Raw genomic sequence first — 16,638 nt, 5'->3', positions numbered from 1 at the left:
GATAGGTTTTATCTCACTAGGTTTATCTACAAGTTCTCAGACTGAATTAAAGTACATAAACTCTATTTCAAGGTCCATGGCTTTGATTCACTGATCTCGATCTACGTTATCCATTGCTTATTTATAAGTTAATGGATCCTCTAAGCCATCGTCAGGTATGGTGACTTTGGTTTCAGTTAAACCCATATAGCGGTTAGGTTGTCTCACAATCCTGACACTACGTCGAGGCTCTCTCAACTCTTGAGTAGGATGTGATGGACCAGATGTCCATGATCTATCAACAACTTTTGTTGATAAGCGAGCTTGATCAACAACTTTTGTTGATCCGTCTATAGCATCTTTTGAAATCTCTTCCAATACCAGTTTACTACGGGTTTATGATCTTGTATGTGGTCTTCCTCTAGGAATATGGTGTTTATCGATACGATTACTTTATCATCCTGCGGATCATAAAACGGACCACCTCCCATTCCTTTAGGGTAACCCACGAACAGGCATAATTTTGAACAATGTTCCAATTTCTTAGGATTTTGCACCTTGTGTGCCGGGAAACCCTAGATCTGAGAATGACGTAAACTAGCTTTACGCCCTGTCCATAACACATAAGGTGTTTCTAAAACACTCTTAGAGGGAACTTTATTCAAAATGTAAGTTGCAATCTCTATTGCATACCCCTAGAACGAGTTAGGCAATTGAGCATAACTAATCATGGATTGAACCATGTCTAACAAGGTTTTGTTTCTCTATTCAGATATACCGTTGTGCTAAGGCATTCCCGGTGCATAGAGTTGTGACCGAATCCTGTGTTCTATCATATAGTCCTGGAATTTTAAGTCTAAATACTCCCCACCTCAATATGATCGAAGTGTCTTGATAGATTTACTTAATTGGTTCTCAATCTCGGTCTTAAAGTCCTTGAACTTTTCAAGAGCTTCAGACTTATAATGAATTAGGTAAATGTAACCGTACCTTGAATAATCATCAATAAATCTAATGAAATATTGATAATCTTCTTGTGCTTTAACATTCATCAATCCACAGAGGTCCGAATACACGAGCTCTAAGGTCTCTTTGGCTTGAAGACCTTTTCAAGAAAAAGATCTTTTTGTCATTTTTCCTTCAAGACATGACTCACACTGTGACAAAGAGTTATCTACTAACTTGTTTAGAAGTCCACTTTTAACCAATCTCTCAATCCTATTGAGATTAATGCGACCAAGTTTCAAGTGCCAAAGATAGGTACTTTAAGAAATGCATTGCCTTTTTCTTTGAGTTTCAGCTGTTTTAAACATTTTTGTTTGTTATAATACAACTTCAACTTTAGATGTGTTTTAACTTGTATAAGTTACTTTCTAAGTATGCGGAAAGATTTGTACACCTCTTTTTGTAATGAACGTTTCATTATGACCAAAATTTACATTGTACAAAAGTTCCAACAATAGGAAATAGATATCAAATTTCTTTTACAAGAAGGTACATAAAGAAAATTTTCTAAATATAAATATCTATTTCCCAAAGTTAACTAAACTGCTCCCACTACTTTCGCTGAGATACGTTCCCCTGATCCAACCTGGAGAGTAATCTCATTTTCTTCAAGCTGCCTCCATGAACTAGTTTCCTGAGAAGAAAAACAAACATGATTAGTGACCCTTGAATCCAATATCCAGGTAGAATCTTCATTCTCCATTATACATGTTTCAATAACTAGTAAATCTAATTTACCTTCCTTTTCTTTTTCAGCTTTCTTCTTGGCAAGATATTTAGGGAAATTTCTTTTCCAATGCCCATTTTCATTGCAATGGAAACATTTTCCTTTAGCAACTACCTTCTTCTCTTTCTATGCAACTGAAGCCTTTCCCTTCGCAGTTTTCTTCCTTTTCATTTGAATACCTTTATTCTTGGAAAAAGAAGGGCTAAATTTATTCCCAGAAGACGATTCTTTCTGGGGTTTCCTCTTTGAGGTAGAAGCAACATTTTCTTCTACCTCTGAACCTTTATTTTTCAATAAAGATTCGTAAATCTGGAGTTTATTAAGAAGAGTCGTCATGTTGTACTCTATCTTATTCATCATAACATTCGTTTTGAATTGAAAAAAGTTCTTCGGAAGAGACTGTATGATGAATCCAACTTGACTCTTCTCATTCATGACGGCTCCGTTTACTTCTGCAATATTAAAGTGAACCATCATGTTCAAAACATGTTCCCTTATGGAGGTTTCTTCCTTCATTCTGCAGTTGTAAACGAATTTAATTGTGTCATGCATGGCAGATGAGGATAGTTGTCCAAAGAGGCCTTGCAAAGAGTCCATGATCTCTCTTGCAGTAGCTAACCTCTCTTGTTTCTTAGACAGTACATCAAATATACTGGTTAAAATATAAACCCGAGCCTTCTCATTAGCTTTGACCCATCTAACATACGCATCCCGAACTGTTCGATTTGCGTTGGGACTAGGGGTTGGAGGAAATTCCTTCGTTAAAATGAATTGGAGATCATCTATTATTAGTATTGTATTGATATTTGATTTCCAAGTTTCATAATTATCACCATTAAGTTTTTATGAAACTAGCAATTGAATAATTGATGTTGTCATTGCTGAAACGTAAATAGTTTATTAGTGAATTGATTAACTTTAAATTTCAATCCAATTTATTAAGCAAATAATAATGTACCTATACTTATTTCTTTTGCTATGATACTTTAGTGAGTCAGAATAGCCCCCATCGAAGGGCAATCAATTGCTCATTCATTGAATCAAGACAATCTTGACTAAATACTAATACCAAAATAACTCTTATCCTTATAGTACTTAGTTACCATTTATTTGATCAAGAACTTTACTAACACTTAGTAAGTCTTGTAAGTGTAAACTCGTCATTTTCAAATTATAGAGATTAGAATCAAACAAGTCCTCAAAGGAGAAACAGTTGTTTGAAAATGGACCCAAGTAACTCTATCCATTTATGGAGTTCACGGTACTCCAAATCCTATGTTACAACCCTTCAAAGGGATCGTCACGGTTAACGACTAGCTAGTGCTGCCTAAAAATAACAACAGGAGCAACATAGACATATCACGGTATGACCTAATGGAAGAGAACATTACTATGAACTACTTTCCCTCTTCACCTTGTTATTAACCCATGCAAACACTTTCCAAAGGGAGGTTGCCATAAATAGCAACTCAATGTCAAACATGAATCTCACGATGTGAGCTCTTAGAGACGTGAGAGCTAGAAATAATATATCTCATATATTATTAATCTCCCACTAAAATGTTCTATTTTATAAAAATGGGTACTGACTTGGTTAATAACTGACTAATTTTATACAACCTAAGTCTAGGTAATTTTTCCTAGTATAACTCTTATACTGGGAATTAACCTATGATATCTAAGTGATAAACCAATTTTATTACCTTACACCACTCACACATGCTCATAAAACTAGGGCTATTGGCATAGACGCTAGTTTGATCTCCAGGTAGGAGATGTTCCATTAGTAGTCATGGGTGGAAGGCATTGGGAAATTGTTAAAGTTGCTGTTTATAGTTGAGGTTTTGGATAAAATTAAGGCACCCTTGGTGCACTAGGAATGACCTCTCGTAGGTGTAAACTAAATCACTGCTCTTTACGAACCTAGGATGAAGACGTGTAAATTACAATAAGTGGTGGCTATGTTATACCATTCTTTTGGGCTTGCCTTAGGCGTCTTTGGACTCATGGAACCTACTTTCAAATTGAGGGAAAAACTGTGCGAGATGAAAGTCTCATGCACGGTTTCTCGCACAGTTTTGAATGAGAGAAAAAAGTGAGCGAAAGACTCTGTATTCGTGGATGGCCAGTATTGACGGATTCTACATCTTGGAACCAAGCCAATTTTGGAGCTACCTTATGATAATGAAACCAACCGCCAAAAAACCTGTCAACTTAAGTACCCCCAACCTTAGACAAGATCTCCTCGGGTAAGTAAACAACTCTTGTTTTACCAGTAATCGATCAATTTTAACTCTTAAAAAATCAATTGAATTGCACCGGTTAACCCTAGGTGAGTATAAAATTTATCTTTGTTATAGATTTTAAAAGTCTAGGTTATTTTATAACAATTATAACAATTATAACCATAGAACATTCTATAACATGCTTCCTTAAAGAAAATCATGATTTAATATAACACTTATATTAATTATGAAAATCTAAGCATACATACTATATACATTTTAACACTTATACATATAACAAATGCATGCTACATGCTTATCTTATGGTGGGGTTTTTAAAACTATATGGCATACTTTATGCACACATTAAAAACAATATCATACATCACATGCATAATACTTAAACAACACTAAAGTGGACCGATTATGGCACTAAAACAAACAAACTAAATTATTACCTAAACCAGTAAGTAGCTCCCTCGAACCGGCCTCAAACCTTTTAAACCAACCTGACTGGCAAAAAACCACTCAAATTGGCTCAAAAACATAAAAAAAAATAGGTTAAACTGATCAATCCGGCTCAACCAAGTCGAACTGGACCAATCAACCCTTGCAGGTCAGGTCAACGGGGTGGAGCAAACTGAAGGAAATTTGACACGAGGATTTCAATGAGCAGCGGAAGGATCTTTCAAATTTCAATCATATATGAACAACAACAATTACAGTCACAAATGGAAATGACAGGCCATATGCAAAATAGAAATTACAGCATGCTTCTCTGAAGATCAAGAGAAAGAATTAACCATACCTTTGAAGACTCATCTTCAAGATCCCTCGATCATGAATGCTTGATCAACATGAACTCTACACTGCACGATCATAGCAAACTCGAACACTGCGATCTCCAAGTCACGAACACCCTGAACACCACAAACGGCCTCCACAGAACCTCGACTGTGTCGAGTTGAGTATGACACCACCAAAAAGGTTACCTCGGTATTCTCGGTGTGAGAATCTAGAGTGTGGGCTCTGTGTGGACTTGGTTAGAGGCAGAAAGCGGAGGAAGAGCAATCGTATAAATGATTGAGAAAGTGGGAGAAGATAAAGCCTATCGTATAGGTCAATGCCCAATCGTTTATCAAAAGCTATGCGATCGTCTAGCAAAAGCTATGTGATAGTTTAGCTCATCGGCTAGCTGATAGTCTATCGTATAGAAACTCTCCACGATCGTCTAGTCTCTCCAAGCTGTCATTTAGTAAATCTGATTTACTTGACAACCTTTTTTCGTGAAAACTTTCTGAGATTGGAAATCTCAAATTAACATTAACTAAATTTAGGAAAACATTTTTCCTTTTATCTCACGGTTACCATGAAACCACCAGTAACCTCCCACTCAATTAGTTATTAGAGAAAAAGATATAATTATCCAATAATTAATATTATTATAAATATAAATGATAACCAACTTATCATAATATATTTATAACCTATAGTTTTAATATTTCATCTCATGAAACATACAAACCATAGCTCTTTTTTTTTTTTTATTTTTTTATTTCATGGCACCTAATGTAAATCTCAATTACATTAATCCTCCACTAGGTGTATCTCATACACCACACCAATTATATCATATATAATCAAAATAAGCATTATGAATCGAAATTGTTCATTAGAGAGTTAGTGGGAACTTAAGGAATAAGATGTATTCACAGGGGTAAAACGGTTATCTTGACCCAGTTGTGATTACGAACAACTTGTGAAGGATTGACTTACTGATTATGGTTATATAAAGTGGACATAATATATCTACAGTGAGGGGAGTTCAACTATGGACTATAGTGGAGTGACCCATTAGTTGACGAATGGGGGTTAGATCTGTCTAATAAGTTTAGCCGATTAATCTCGGATTGTTGAAGCCCATGATCTATAGGTCCGCGAGGTCCCCCTACTAGCTTGTAAATGGATAAGTTTTAGAGTAGCTTGAAAAATTAATTTGAAATGTTCAAATTAGAATTAAAGGGAATAGGAGAATATATATTTAAATATGATTTAAATATATGAAGATGGATTTGTAAAAAAATTAATTTAATATTTGATATTAAATTAATTAAGTATTATTTAAAAATTAATTTATGAAATTAAATTTTTAGTTTTAAAATAAAAATAGATTTTGAAATCGGTGTTGATTTTGAGAAAAATTAAAAAATTGAAAAATTGAAAAATTGAAAAACATGGACAAATGGAAAAATGAGTTTTTCCATTACCCATCTTCTTCATGCTCATATAAAATCCATTTTTTTCTCTTCATTTACTCCAAGCATGAGCTGCAACTCATGCAACATTCTTCTTTGCATGTTCAGCTGCAATAAATAAAGAATATTGGAGTGAATTTGAGATAGGCAATAGAAATTTTAGATAAAATTTCGTGTTGAAGAAGAATTCTTTAAGGAAGCTGGTGCAGTGAGCTTTTCTCTGGTTTTTTGTTGCTTCAAGCTATTCTTGAGTCCCACAACTCGCTCTAAAGCTCCGAGAGGATAGTGGGAAAGATCTTGAGGTGGTTCACGATGTTCTTTGGAGAAGACAACTGCTGCTGATCGAGATCTTGAAGAGTTCTACAAAGGTATGATTATAAACCCTCTTATATTTGATGAACATGCTTTAGTTTCTGCCAAAATTAGTGAATTTGAATACTTATTGATCCTTGTTACCTTCGTTGCATGTTAATACACTCTTACAATTGGTATCAGAGCGTCATATAAGCATTCAATTCGGTTTAATTTTGGTGTGGTGGGTGTTTTTCATGGGATATATGAAACTGGTGTACTAATATGATTTTCTGAGTTTTGACATTTTATTTCTCTTTAATTTCTCAATTAAATTTGTAATTGGCTCTTGTTTCATGAGCATATATGTGATATCAAGAGTCTGTAATTTATTTGGAGTCATTAGAGTTGAAATTAATATGTAATTGAAGAAACAAGTGAAGATGGCCGAGCTGTTGTTTCTAGTTTTTCAGCTTATGCTCAAAATTTTCGTTGAGGTTCAGGAGTTAAATGATCGTCTAGTTCCAGGCGTTACACGATGTGAAGAAAAGCTAGACGATCGTATAGCAATGGGCACTGGTCATTGTGATGTTGGATGCTAGACGATCGTGTACCTACAAGGGCTAAATGATGCGTTTAAATGCTATACGATAACACTACGCGATCGTTTAGCTTTGCATAGGAACTAAACAATGCATTGAAAGTGCTATAGATGGCACTACATGATCTGTAGCTGCGACGCGCGCTAAGCGATGCATTGAAGTGGTATGCGATGACACTAAGTGATCGTTTAGCTGCAGTGCTAAGCAATGTGTTGAAGTTCTATGCGATGGAACTAAGCAATCGTATAGCTGCGACGCTGAACGATGCGATGAAGTTCTATGCGATAGATCTAAGTGATCGTGTAGCTGCGGCAGACACTGAATGATGAGAAGAGCGCTATGCGATGGTATTAAGCTATCATGTAGTCCTGCTCGAGAGCTAAACGATTGCACTATACGATAGACAGAAGACACTAAGCGATCGTGTAACTCTGCTCAACACAAAGTGATGGCGTTAGATGATAGCCTTCAGTGTTACACGATCGACCTTAACGAGATTTTGAGGTTGGATCGAGAGCAATCGGTTTGACCGATTTTCTCAAGGTCCAATCCGGTTTAGCCTCAAAGGGTTTTTGGCTAGTTTGGTTCAGACTTTGTTGGTCTAGTTTAGACTTATCTAGTCTGGTTTAAGATGCTTGGGTTTGGTATGGAGCGGTTCAAGCGGCTCAAAGACGGTTTTGAAGCCGTTTGTAATAGTTAGACATCCGTTTGCTTATTTATGCCAAAACTAAAACCATATTAGTTAATATTTAATTGTTTATGCATGTGATATATGTAATAGTTAAATAATTCATGTATGTGCATACAGTATGCCATGTAGATTGAAAACTCCATCGTAGGAAGCATGTTACATGCATTGAAAGTATGTTATAATTGTTATAATATATAATATGCATGTTAGGGTTATATTTAATATAATGGTTATATTAGATATTGAATGCTTTTGTTGAATGTTGTGGATGTTTAACATGTCTAAAATTTTGCAAGCTGTTATAAAATTGGATTAGACATTTAAAATTCATAACAAAGAACAGCTGCATGCTCACTTAGGTTAACGACCAGTTTTAATCGTTAAAATAGATACCTTATAAAATTCGGTAACAAACTCATATCGATTCATAAACCTGTCTAAGATTGGGGGTACTTAAGTTGACGGTTTACGGAACACCTCCTACCTGGGGATTATGATCGAAAGATTGAGCGTTGTTAACTGATTTTATGAGCTTGCATGAGCGATGTGAGGTAATAAAATGGTTTATCACCTAGACATTGTAGGTTAAATCCAATTATAAGTGTTATACTTGGATAAACCACTTAGACTTAGGTTGTTTAAATTTAGCCGATACACCTAAGTAAAATACCCAAATATATAGAACACTTAAGTGGGAGATTAACAATATATTCGATATATAGTTATTAGCTCTCACGTCCTCAAGAGTTCACACTGTGAGATCCATGCTCGGCTTCGTGTTGCTTTTACCGCAACTGCTCTATTCGGAAAGTGTTTGCATGGGTCAATAACAAGGTAAATGAGGGAGGTAGTTCATAGTAAGTGGGTGAAGGAAATGTGTCAACATTGTCTTACGGTCTCCTCCATTAGTTTGAACCGTGAGATTCCTATGTTGCACCTGTAGTTTTTAGGTGGCATTAGCTAGTTGTTAATCGCGGCGATCCCCTCGGAGGGTTGTAACATAGGATTCGGAACAACCCAGGCTTCAGTAAAATGAATAGGGTCTTATAGTTCCGTCTTAGGTATTGTCTTCTATTTTAGAGGCATATTCATACCGTTCTATAAGATCTGAAAACGACGGGTCACACTTACAAGAATTACTAATTGTTAGTAAAGATCTTGACCGAAAACGATAACCAAAAGAACTATCAGAATATGAGTTATTCTGGAGATAGTATTTGGTCAAGAATCGTCTTGCTTCTGTGAAGGAATTCTTTACTGCCCCTCGGTAGCAATTGTTCTAAATCACTAAAGTATCGTTGCAAATAAATAAAGATTTATTGGGTACTTTATTTTTTTTTTGATAAAAATGGAGTTAGATGCATATTTAATAGAGTTTGTTTAAAAATGTTTCAGCAATGTCAAACTCAATCATACAATTGCTTGCTTCTGATAAATTTAATGGTGAGGGATATTCGAACTGGAAGTTAAACATCAATACGATATTAGTTGTAGACGATCTGAGGTTTGTGTTGATGGAGGAATGTCCTCCAGTTCCTAGTTCAACAACCTCCCAAAATGTTCGGGACGTCTATGATAGGTGGGTGAGGGCGAATGAGAAAGTTCGGGCCTATATCTTAGCGAGTATATCTGATGTACCCAACAAGAAGCATGATGTCATGCCCACCGCCCGTGAGATAATGGCATCATTATAGGAGATGTTCGGGCAACCATCATCTTTTGTTAGACATGATGTCATTAAGTATGTCTATATTACGTGCATGAGAGATGGAAACAACGTAAGAGAACATGTTCTCCATAGGATGGTCCATTTTAATGTTGCGGAGGCTCATAGGACTATGATAGATGAGATGAGTCAAGTGAGCATGATACTGGAATCTCTCCCAGAGAGTTATCTGCCATTCAGAACAAAATCACTTATAATTTGACGATGCTATTGAATGAGTTACAGACTTATTAGTCAACGATGAAACTGAAGGAAAAAGAAATAAACGTTATTTCAAAACCAAAGAAGTTTTATAAGGGGCCTACGTCAGGAACAAAACCCAGGATGATAAGAAGTCTGGTCCTTTTTCATTTAAGGATAAAATCGTACAAATGAAGAAGAAAGGAAAAGATAAAAAGAAAGCCACTGCAAAGAAAAGCAAAACAAAAGTCCCAAAGGAAAATGTTTGCATTGTGGAGAAGTTGGGCCCTAGAAACTAAACTGCCTAAAGCATTTGGTTGAGAAGAAAGCAGAAAAGGCAAAACAAGGTAAATCTGATTTACTAGATGTTGAAACATGTCTAGTTGAAAATTCTCACCTTACCTGGATATTGGATTTAGGCACCGCTAATCATGTTTGTACTTTTCTACAGGAAACTAGTTCTTGGAGAAGACTTTCTGAATTTGAGATGACTTTCAAGGTGGGAACGGGTGAAGTCATTTCAGCTGAAGCAGTGGGAGATGTAAAGTTGTTTTTTGGAGATTCTTTTATCTTACTTAAGAATGTATTCTATGTACCTAAGATGAAAAGAAACTTGATCTCCATTTCTTGTCTATTAGAAAATATGTACAATATATCTTTTGAATGTAATGAAGTGTTTGTTTATTCAAGAGGTGTACATATTTGTTCTGCAAGACTTGATAGCAACTTGTACATATTAAAACCAATTGAAGCGAGAACCGTTTTAAATATAGAGATGTTTAAAATGGTTGAGACTCATAATAAGAGCGGAAAATTTCTCCTAAAGCCTATCTATGGCACCTCAGACTTGGTCACATTAATCTCAACAGGATTGAGAGATTGGTAAAAAACGGTTATCTAAATCAGTTAGAAGATAATTCCTTACCTCCATGTGAATCATGTCTTGAGGGAAAAATGACTAAAAGATCTTTTTCTGACAAAGGTCTTCGTGCCAAAGAGCCTCTCGAACTTATACATTCAGACCTATGTGGTTTGATGAATGTTAAAGCTTAAGAAGGGTATCAGTACTTCATCAGTTTTATTGATGATTACTCTAGATATGGCTACATTTACTTAATCAGTCATAAGTTTTAAACTCTTGAAAAGTTCAAAGAATTTAAGGTTGAGATTGAAAATCTGTTAATTAAAAGACTCAATACATCATATAGGATGATGGTTTAGATGATCCATTAACCTTTAAGAAGGCAATGGAAGATGTTGACAGGGAATAGTGGATAAAAGCCATGGATGATGAAATGGAGTTTATGTACTTCAACTATGTCTGGAAACTTGTAGATCAACCATATGGGGTTACACCTATAGGTTGCAAATGGATCTACAAGAGGAAACAAAACCAAATTGGCAAGGTGCAGACCTATAAAGCCAGACTCATGGCAAAAGGTTTTACCTAAAGAGGAGTTGATTATGAAGAATCTTTTTCTCCTGTTGCCATGATAAAATCTATAAGAATACTCCTTTCCATTGCCACATATTATGACTATGAGATATGACAAATGGATGTCAAGACAACTTTTTTGAATGGTTATTTTGATGAAAGTATTTTTATGTCTCAACCAGAAGGGTTCATCGAAAAAGGACAGGAACAGAAAATCTGTAAGTTTAATCAATCCATTTATGGATTGAAACAAGCATCTAGATCCTGGAATATAAGGTTTGACACTGTGATCAAATCTTATGGCTTTGAACAAAATGTTGATGAACCTTGTGTGTACAAGAAGATAGTCAACAAGACTGCAGCATTCTTATTTCTTTATGTTGATGATATCTTGCTCATTGGGAATGAGACAAGTTTTCTAGCTGACGTAAAGAGATGGTTAGCAACACAGTTCCAAATGAAAGATTTGGGTGATGCTCAGTAAGTTCTAGGAATACAGACCTTTTGGAACCTAAAGAATACAACATTGGCATTATCTCAGGCATCTTATATTGACAAGATGTTATTAAGATATAATATGCAAAATTCCAAGAAAGATATATTACCTTTTAGACATGAAATTCATTTGTCGAAGGTATAGTGTCCTAAGACACCTCAAGATGTTGAGGAGATGAATCGAATTCTATATGCATCTGCTGTTGAGAGTTTGATGTACGCCATGTTGTGTACACGCCCTGACATATGCTTTGCAGTTGGAATCGTCAACAGGTTCCAATCCAATCTAGGACACGGTCATTGGACTGCTATAAAAAACATCATCAAGTATCTAAGGAGAACGAAGGACTATATGTTTGTGTATGGACCTAAGGATTTGATCCTTACAGGATACACTAATTCTGATTTTCAGACTGACGTAGATTCCAGGAAATCTACTTTAGGATCAGTTTTCACTCTTAACGGAGGAGCTATAGTTTGGAGAAGCATTAAGCAAAGTTGTATCGCTGACTCCACAATGGAAGCGGAATACGTGGCTATGTGTGAAGCTGCTAAAGAAGCAGTATGGCTATGTAAATTCTTAGCTGATTTGAAAGTAGTTCTAAATATGCACCTACCTATCACACTGTATTGTGACAATAGTGGTGCTGTTGCCAACTCGAAAGAACCCAGGAGTCACAAATGTGGAAAACACATTGAAAGAAAGTACCATCTCATCTGAGAGATAGTGCACAGAGGAGATGTGATCGTCACAAAGATTGCCTCTGAAGACAACTTTGCTTATCCATTCACAAAAGCCCTCTTTGCTAAAGTGTTCGAGGGCCACCTAGTTTAACTAGGACTCCAAGTAGTGTAATCTAGGGCAAGTGGGAGAATATCTATCGTATTAGAGATGCCTTAGTTTATTGTATTTTCCATTTTATGATCCTCAACATTATATTGTATATATTTGTTCCTACTGGAGTTTTAGTCCAAGTGGGAGATTGTTGGGAATGTCTTAGAACTCGCAGTTTGTGTTAAACATTCTATTTATCAATAATAATAAATTGTTGGTTTTGCATTCTATTATAAAAATCCAATAAACATATCCATGACTATAGTCTGAATACTGTAACTTTATGTTGTGACATAAACAGGATCAAGTTAACAGTATATAGCCTAAAAGGTCTAATAAGTATAGGGATGAAATTGGGTATCTCATCCTGGTAACAGTATTGGATGCGATTTACTCTGTAGTTGTTACTGTTGGGGTTGGTGCCCTAAAGTCTCGTGTTCTGTAGTTTGTAAACAACTTTGTAAGAACACTTGTGATGTATAATATATATGATATTCAGTTCACTTATTGACTTTGCATATTTAGATATTCTTTATTTTACCACAAACCAATAAACTCAATATCCTTGGTTGTCTTTATGTAACTTAAGCATGTATGTAGTGACATACAAGTGGATCATGTATTAAGTGACAACAAAAATAGTTTGTAGTATATGGATATAGGAGGGAAACCTTATCCTAGTAACACTACGGATGCGACCCCTTTGTGGAATTGTTACAAGTGTTGTGACTTGTCACAGATGGTCTGATTCTGATCATTCGTGTAGTGGACATGCGAGCAGTTTGTTTAAGACCTGACCTTGAAGTGTTAATGTCTAGTCATATAACTCCATTCATGACTGAGACTTCACTTCACTAGGATGACCATAGGTAACATGACCTTAATTCTGAGTGAGTTGGGAACTCCTGCCATTGAGGGAGGTCCTTTGATTTGCATGGGTGTGAGTGGCCAGAGTGCTGACTTAAACCTACCACTTTGGGGATTCGTCTGATTTGAGAGCTAGAAACTCAGCTTCATAAGATGGAGTTCACTTCTTTCCAAGAGCAGGGGTAAGTAGATAGATTTCTCTCTAAAGTGCTAATCCCGAGGCTTGAACGATGTGGCGCCACGCACCTTCTCATAGCTTGAGAGGTGTTCACACATAGTAGGACAATGTTGTATTATTCATTAAAGGGATCAATGGTACTTAAGGAGGAAGATGTAATTACAGGGGTAAAATGGTAAATTGGCCTGCTGTAATTACGAGCATCTGTGAAGAGTCATTGCACTGATGATTGGTTATATCCAATGGACATGGAAATATATCTATGGCAAGAAGAGTTCAACTGTCGGTCTTTAGTGGAATGTCGGCAGTTAACGAATGGTAGATATCATGACTAAAGAGTTTAGTCAGCTATTCACGTACCATTGGAGCTTCGAGCCATAGGTCCATAAGGTCCCCTTGGTAGCTTGGATACAAGTTAAGAGTCAGTTTTTGGGTCAATTTGAAAAGAGGGAGTTCGATTATATATGATTATTTATGGAATGCTTGAGGATAAACATTGTTCAAATTTGGGGGTATGATAACTTGTAGAAATACAAGTTATTGTGGCTCAAAAGTTGGAACAATTAGGGTCTTTAATGATAAAATCTCATCATTTTTAGAAGAAACGCATGGAATTACTCGAACACTATCAAACTCATGCAAAAGAATGTTTATTGCTAAAAAACTGCGGCACTAACGCATGATATTGCAGGATTTCAACAAAAGGCTAATGCATGATCAAGAAAAGTGTCGTAGGCAAAGTCTAAAGCATGGGGCTTGCGTCGGAGGGATTCAACGCAAGGAAGATTCATTGATTCAGGCTGTTTGTTTCAAATCACCACTTACAAGCATGGGCACCTGCAGCGGGCGCCGTCTGAAAAGCATCTGAGTGTCAGGCGGCTGACCAGGGTATGGAATTTAATGCTGCCCATCATCAAGTTGGAGAAGACCGATGCCTATAAATAGAAGAAATCTCACCAGGTGAAAAAGTTCTAAGTTCTTAATTTCATTATCAGTCTCAGTTTTAGCTTAGTCTTAGTTTAGAATCTTAGATCTTTAGAGCTGTGCTGTAGTGCTGAGAAGAACAAGAGGGAAGAGAACCACCACCATTGCCGATCAAGGAGCGGAGGAAGCTGAGCTTGAGAGAGACATTTCTTCCAATTATTACACAAATGGTTGTACACGACTAGAATTTAACCAAAGAGGACAAGAGATTGTACTTTGCGGCTTGACTCCTTTCATTTCATCTTACTTATCGCTTTCATCTTCTCATTTGATTAAGTATTGGTTTTGTAAAGACAATCAGTTTCCTTATAAATTCACATATTTTATCTATCATACTTTGCCATTGTTTATTTCTTATTTATGTTGGATGCATCTATAACTTCATGCAAAATTCCATTTCAAATGCTTAAGCCAACTAAATCAATTGGTCAAAGCATCTTTAGCTTAAACTATTCGAGAGAATAAGTAAGCCAACATCAAGTTAGAAATGCTTAGTACATCTAGAGATAGACGCACTGGTGTTTATTGTATCCTGTGTTCGATGCATACATCCTAGAGATAGGTATTGTATGATATTCGCATGGAGAAGTGTCGAATAGAGTCTAACCCATAAACAGAGATAAAAAAGTCATCTCATTCGTATCATATTCTTGTTTGTGTACATCCAACTTAGATCGATGCATGTCACTTACATAAAACTCCATTATCACATGACCCATCATTCTCTACTCGACCCTTTTGTATCTTCTTGCACACACACACAACAGCTTAGTGTAAATAACTCATTTCTACATACACTTATGATATCTTGTAAAACCCCTAACCCTAATTCAGAAAGAAGGGAAAAATAAAATACTTAAAATAAAGGAGAATATAATTAAAATTATGAATGTAAAATATAAATTAAATTAAGAGGAAGTTGGGTGGAATTTAGGGGAAAATTTGATAAATTAAGAAATTTATTAATAACTATCCAACAATAGCATATATAGCTATGAATAAGTGGGCAGAATTGGGGAAGATTAATAAGGGATCAGAAACAAATAATTATACTTGGATATGATTTAGAAAAACTTGAACGTCTATAGAGGAGTGTCATGCGTCCGGTTGCACATCAATAACGCATCAATGCATTACTAACACGTCATAAATGCATCAATGCATCAATGCATCATTCATATTTACATTTATTTTTCTAATTATTTTATACAATACACTCTTAAGCTCGAATCACGAAATCAACGAACAAGTTTTTGGTGCCGTTGCCGGGGATTCAGCAACAAAAGTAACCAGAAATTTTGCTTGTATCTTTTCTAGGAAAACTTCAGCTGAGAGAGTATTACGAGCTAAGTCGAAGCTTGTAAACGTTTATGAGCAGGGAGAGCACTCCTGAACTTGTATACGACCCCGAAGTTGAAAGGACCTTCCGACGAAGAAATCGATCTAATCGTCGCCATAGGTTAAGGAAACAATTGCTCAGACAACAAACCAGGCAACAACAAATGGCGGACGAACAAGCGAATCAAAACTTAGCTCAACAGCTAGCCCACGCTGCGTAAAATCCTATCATAATGGGAAACCGTAGTATGCATCCCATGAGGGAGTATGGTCTCCTAGATTGTATGATTTCTCACCAGGGATCATATATCCAAGGCCAGATGGGACAAGATTTGAGATGAAATCTATGATGTTACAAATGCTCCAAACAACTGGACAATTTGAGGTGCTCAGGGAGAAGACTCTCACGCCCATATGAAACGTTTCCTAGAGACATGCAACTCATTTGTGATTCCTAGAATCACCCCAGAAGCTATCGGGCTATCTTTATTCCCATATTCTCTGTGTGACGACGCAAAACAATGGGTAAGTTCTTTGGAGCCTGGTGAGATCACAACCTGGGAAAAGTTGGTGGAGAAATTCATGCAGAAATACTTTCCACCCACCACAAACATAAGGAGGCAGAGAGAGATCATGAACTTCGACCAAGAAGAAATTGAAACCTTGAACGCCGCATAGGAGCATTTCAAAGGATTAGTCAAGAATTGCCCCAATCATGGATTACCATTAACCATCCAGATGAATACTTTCTATGGTAGATTAAACAGAGTGTCTTAAATGGCAGCCGATGTAGCTGCAGATGGACAAATCTTATATTGAAGCTAA

The 16,638-nt window shown here is 36.2% G+C and overlaps 1 protein-coding gene and 1 non-coding gene across 2 annotated transcripts; both read right to left on the bottom strand.

Moving 5' to 3' along the window:
- Positions 1 to 1,837: 1,837 nt before the first annotated feature.
- Positions 1,838 to 2,308, bottom strand: LOC150033477 (uncharacterized). Its single transcript, XM_090306419.1, has one exon. It carries the CDS (start codon positions 2,306 to 2,308, stop codon positions 1,838 to 1,840), a length of 471 nt encoding a protein of 156 aa, XP_090162545.1.
- A 14,121-nt stretch (positions 2,309 to 16,429) lies between these two features.
- On the bottom strand, positions 16,430 to 16,535 carry LOC150033476 (small nucleolar RNA R71). The gene has a single exon (XR_016524175.1). It is a non-coding gene; the product is annotated as a small nucleolar RNA R71 (small nucleolar RNA).
- Between the last annotated feature and the right edge of the window lie 103 nt (positions 16,536 to 16,638).

This window comes from Benincasa hispida, chromosome 10 (assembly GCF_027475165.1).
Source record: "Benincasa hispida cultivar pf3 chromosome 10, pf3_genome.v1.1, whole genome shotgun sequence".
Lineage (NCBI taxonomy): Eukaryota > Viridiplantae > Streptophyta > Magnoliopsida > Cucurbitales > Cucurbitaceae > Benincasa > Benincasa hispida.
The sequence above is the reverse complement of the archived record's forward strand: the minus strand, read 5'-3'. Positions and strand labels throughout refer to the sequence as shown.

Bases quoted from the DNA above. Each gene is read 5' to 3' on its own strand.
- LOC150033477 (XM_090306419.1), bottom strand. From the start codon at position 2,308: ATGGACTCTTTGCAAGGCCTCTTTGGACAACTATCCTCATCTGCCATG.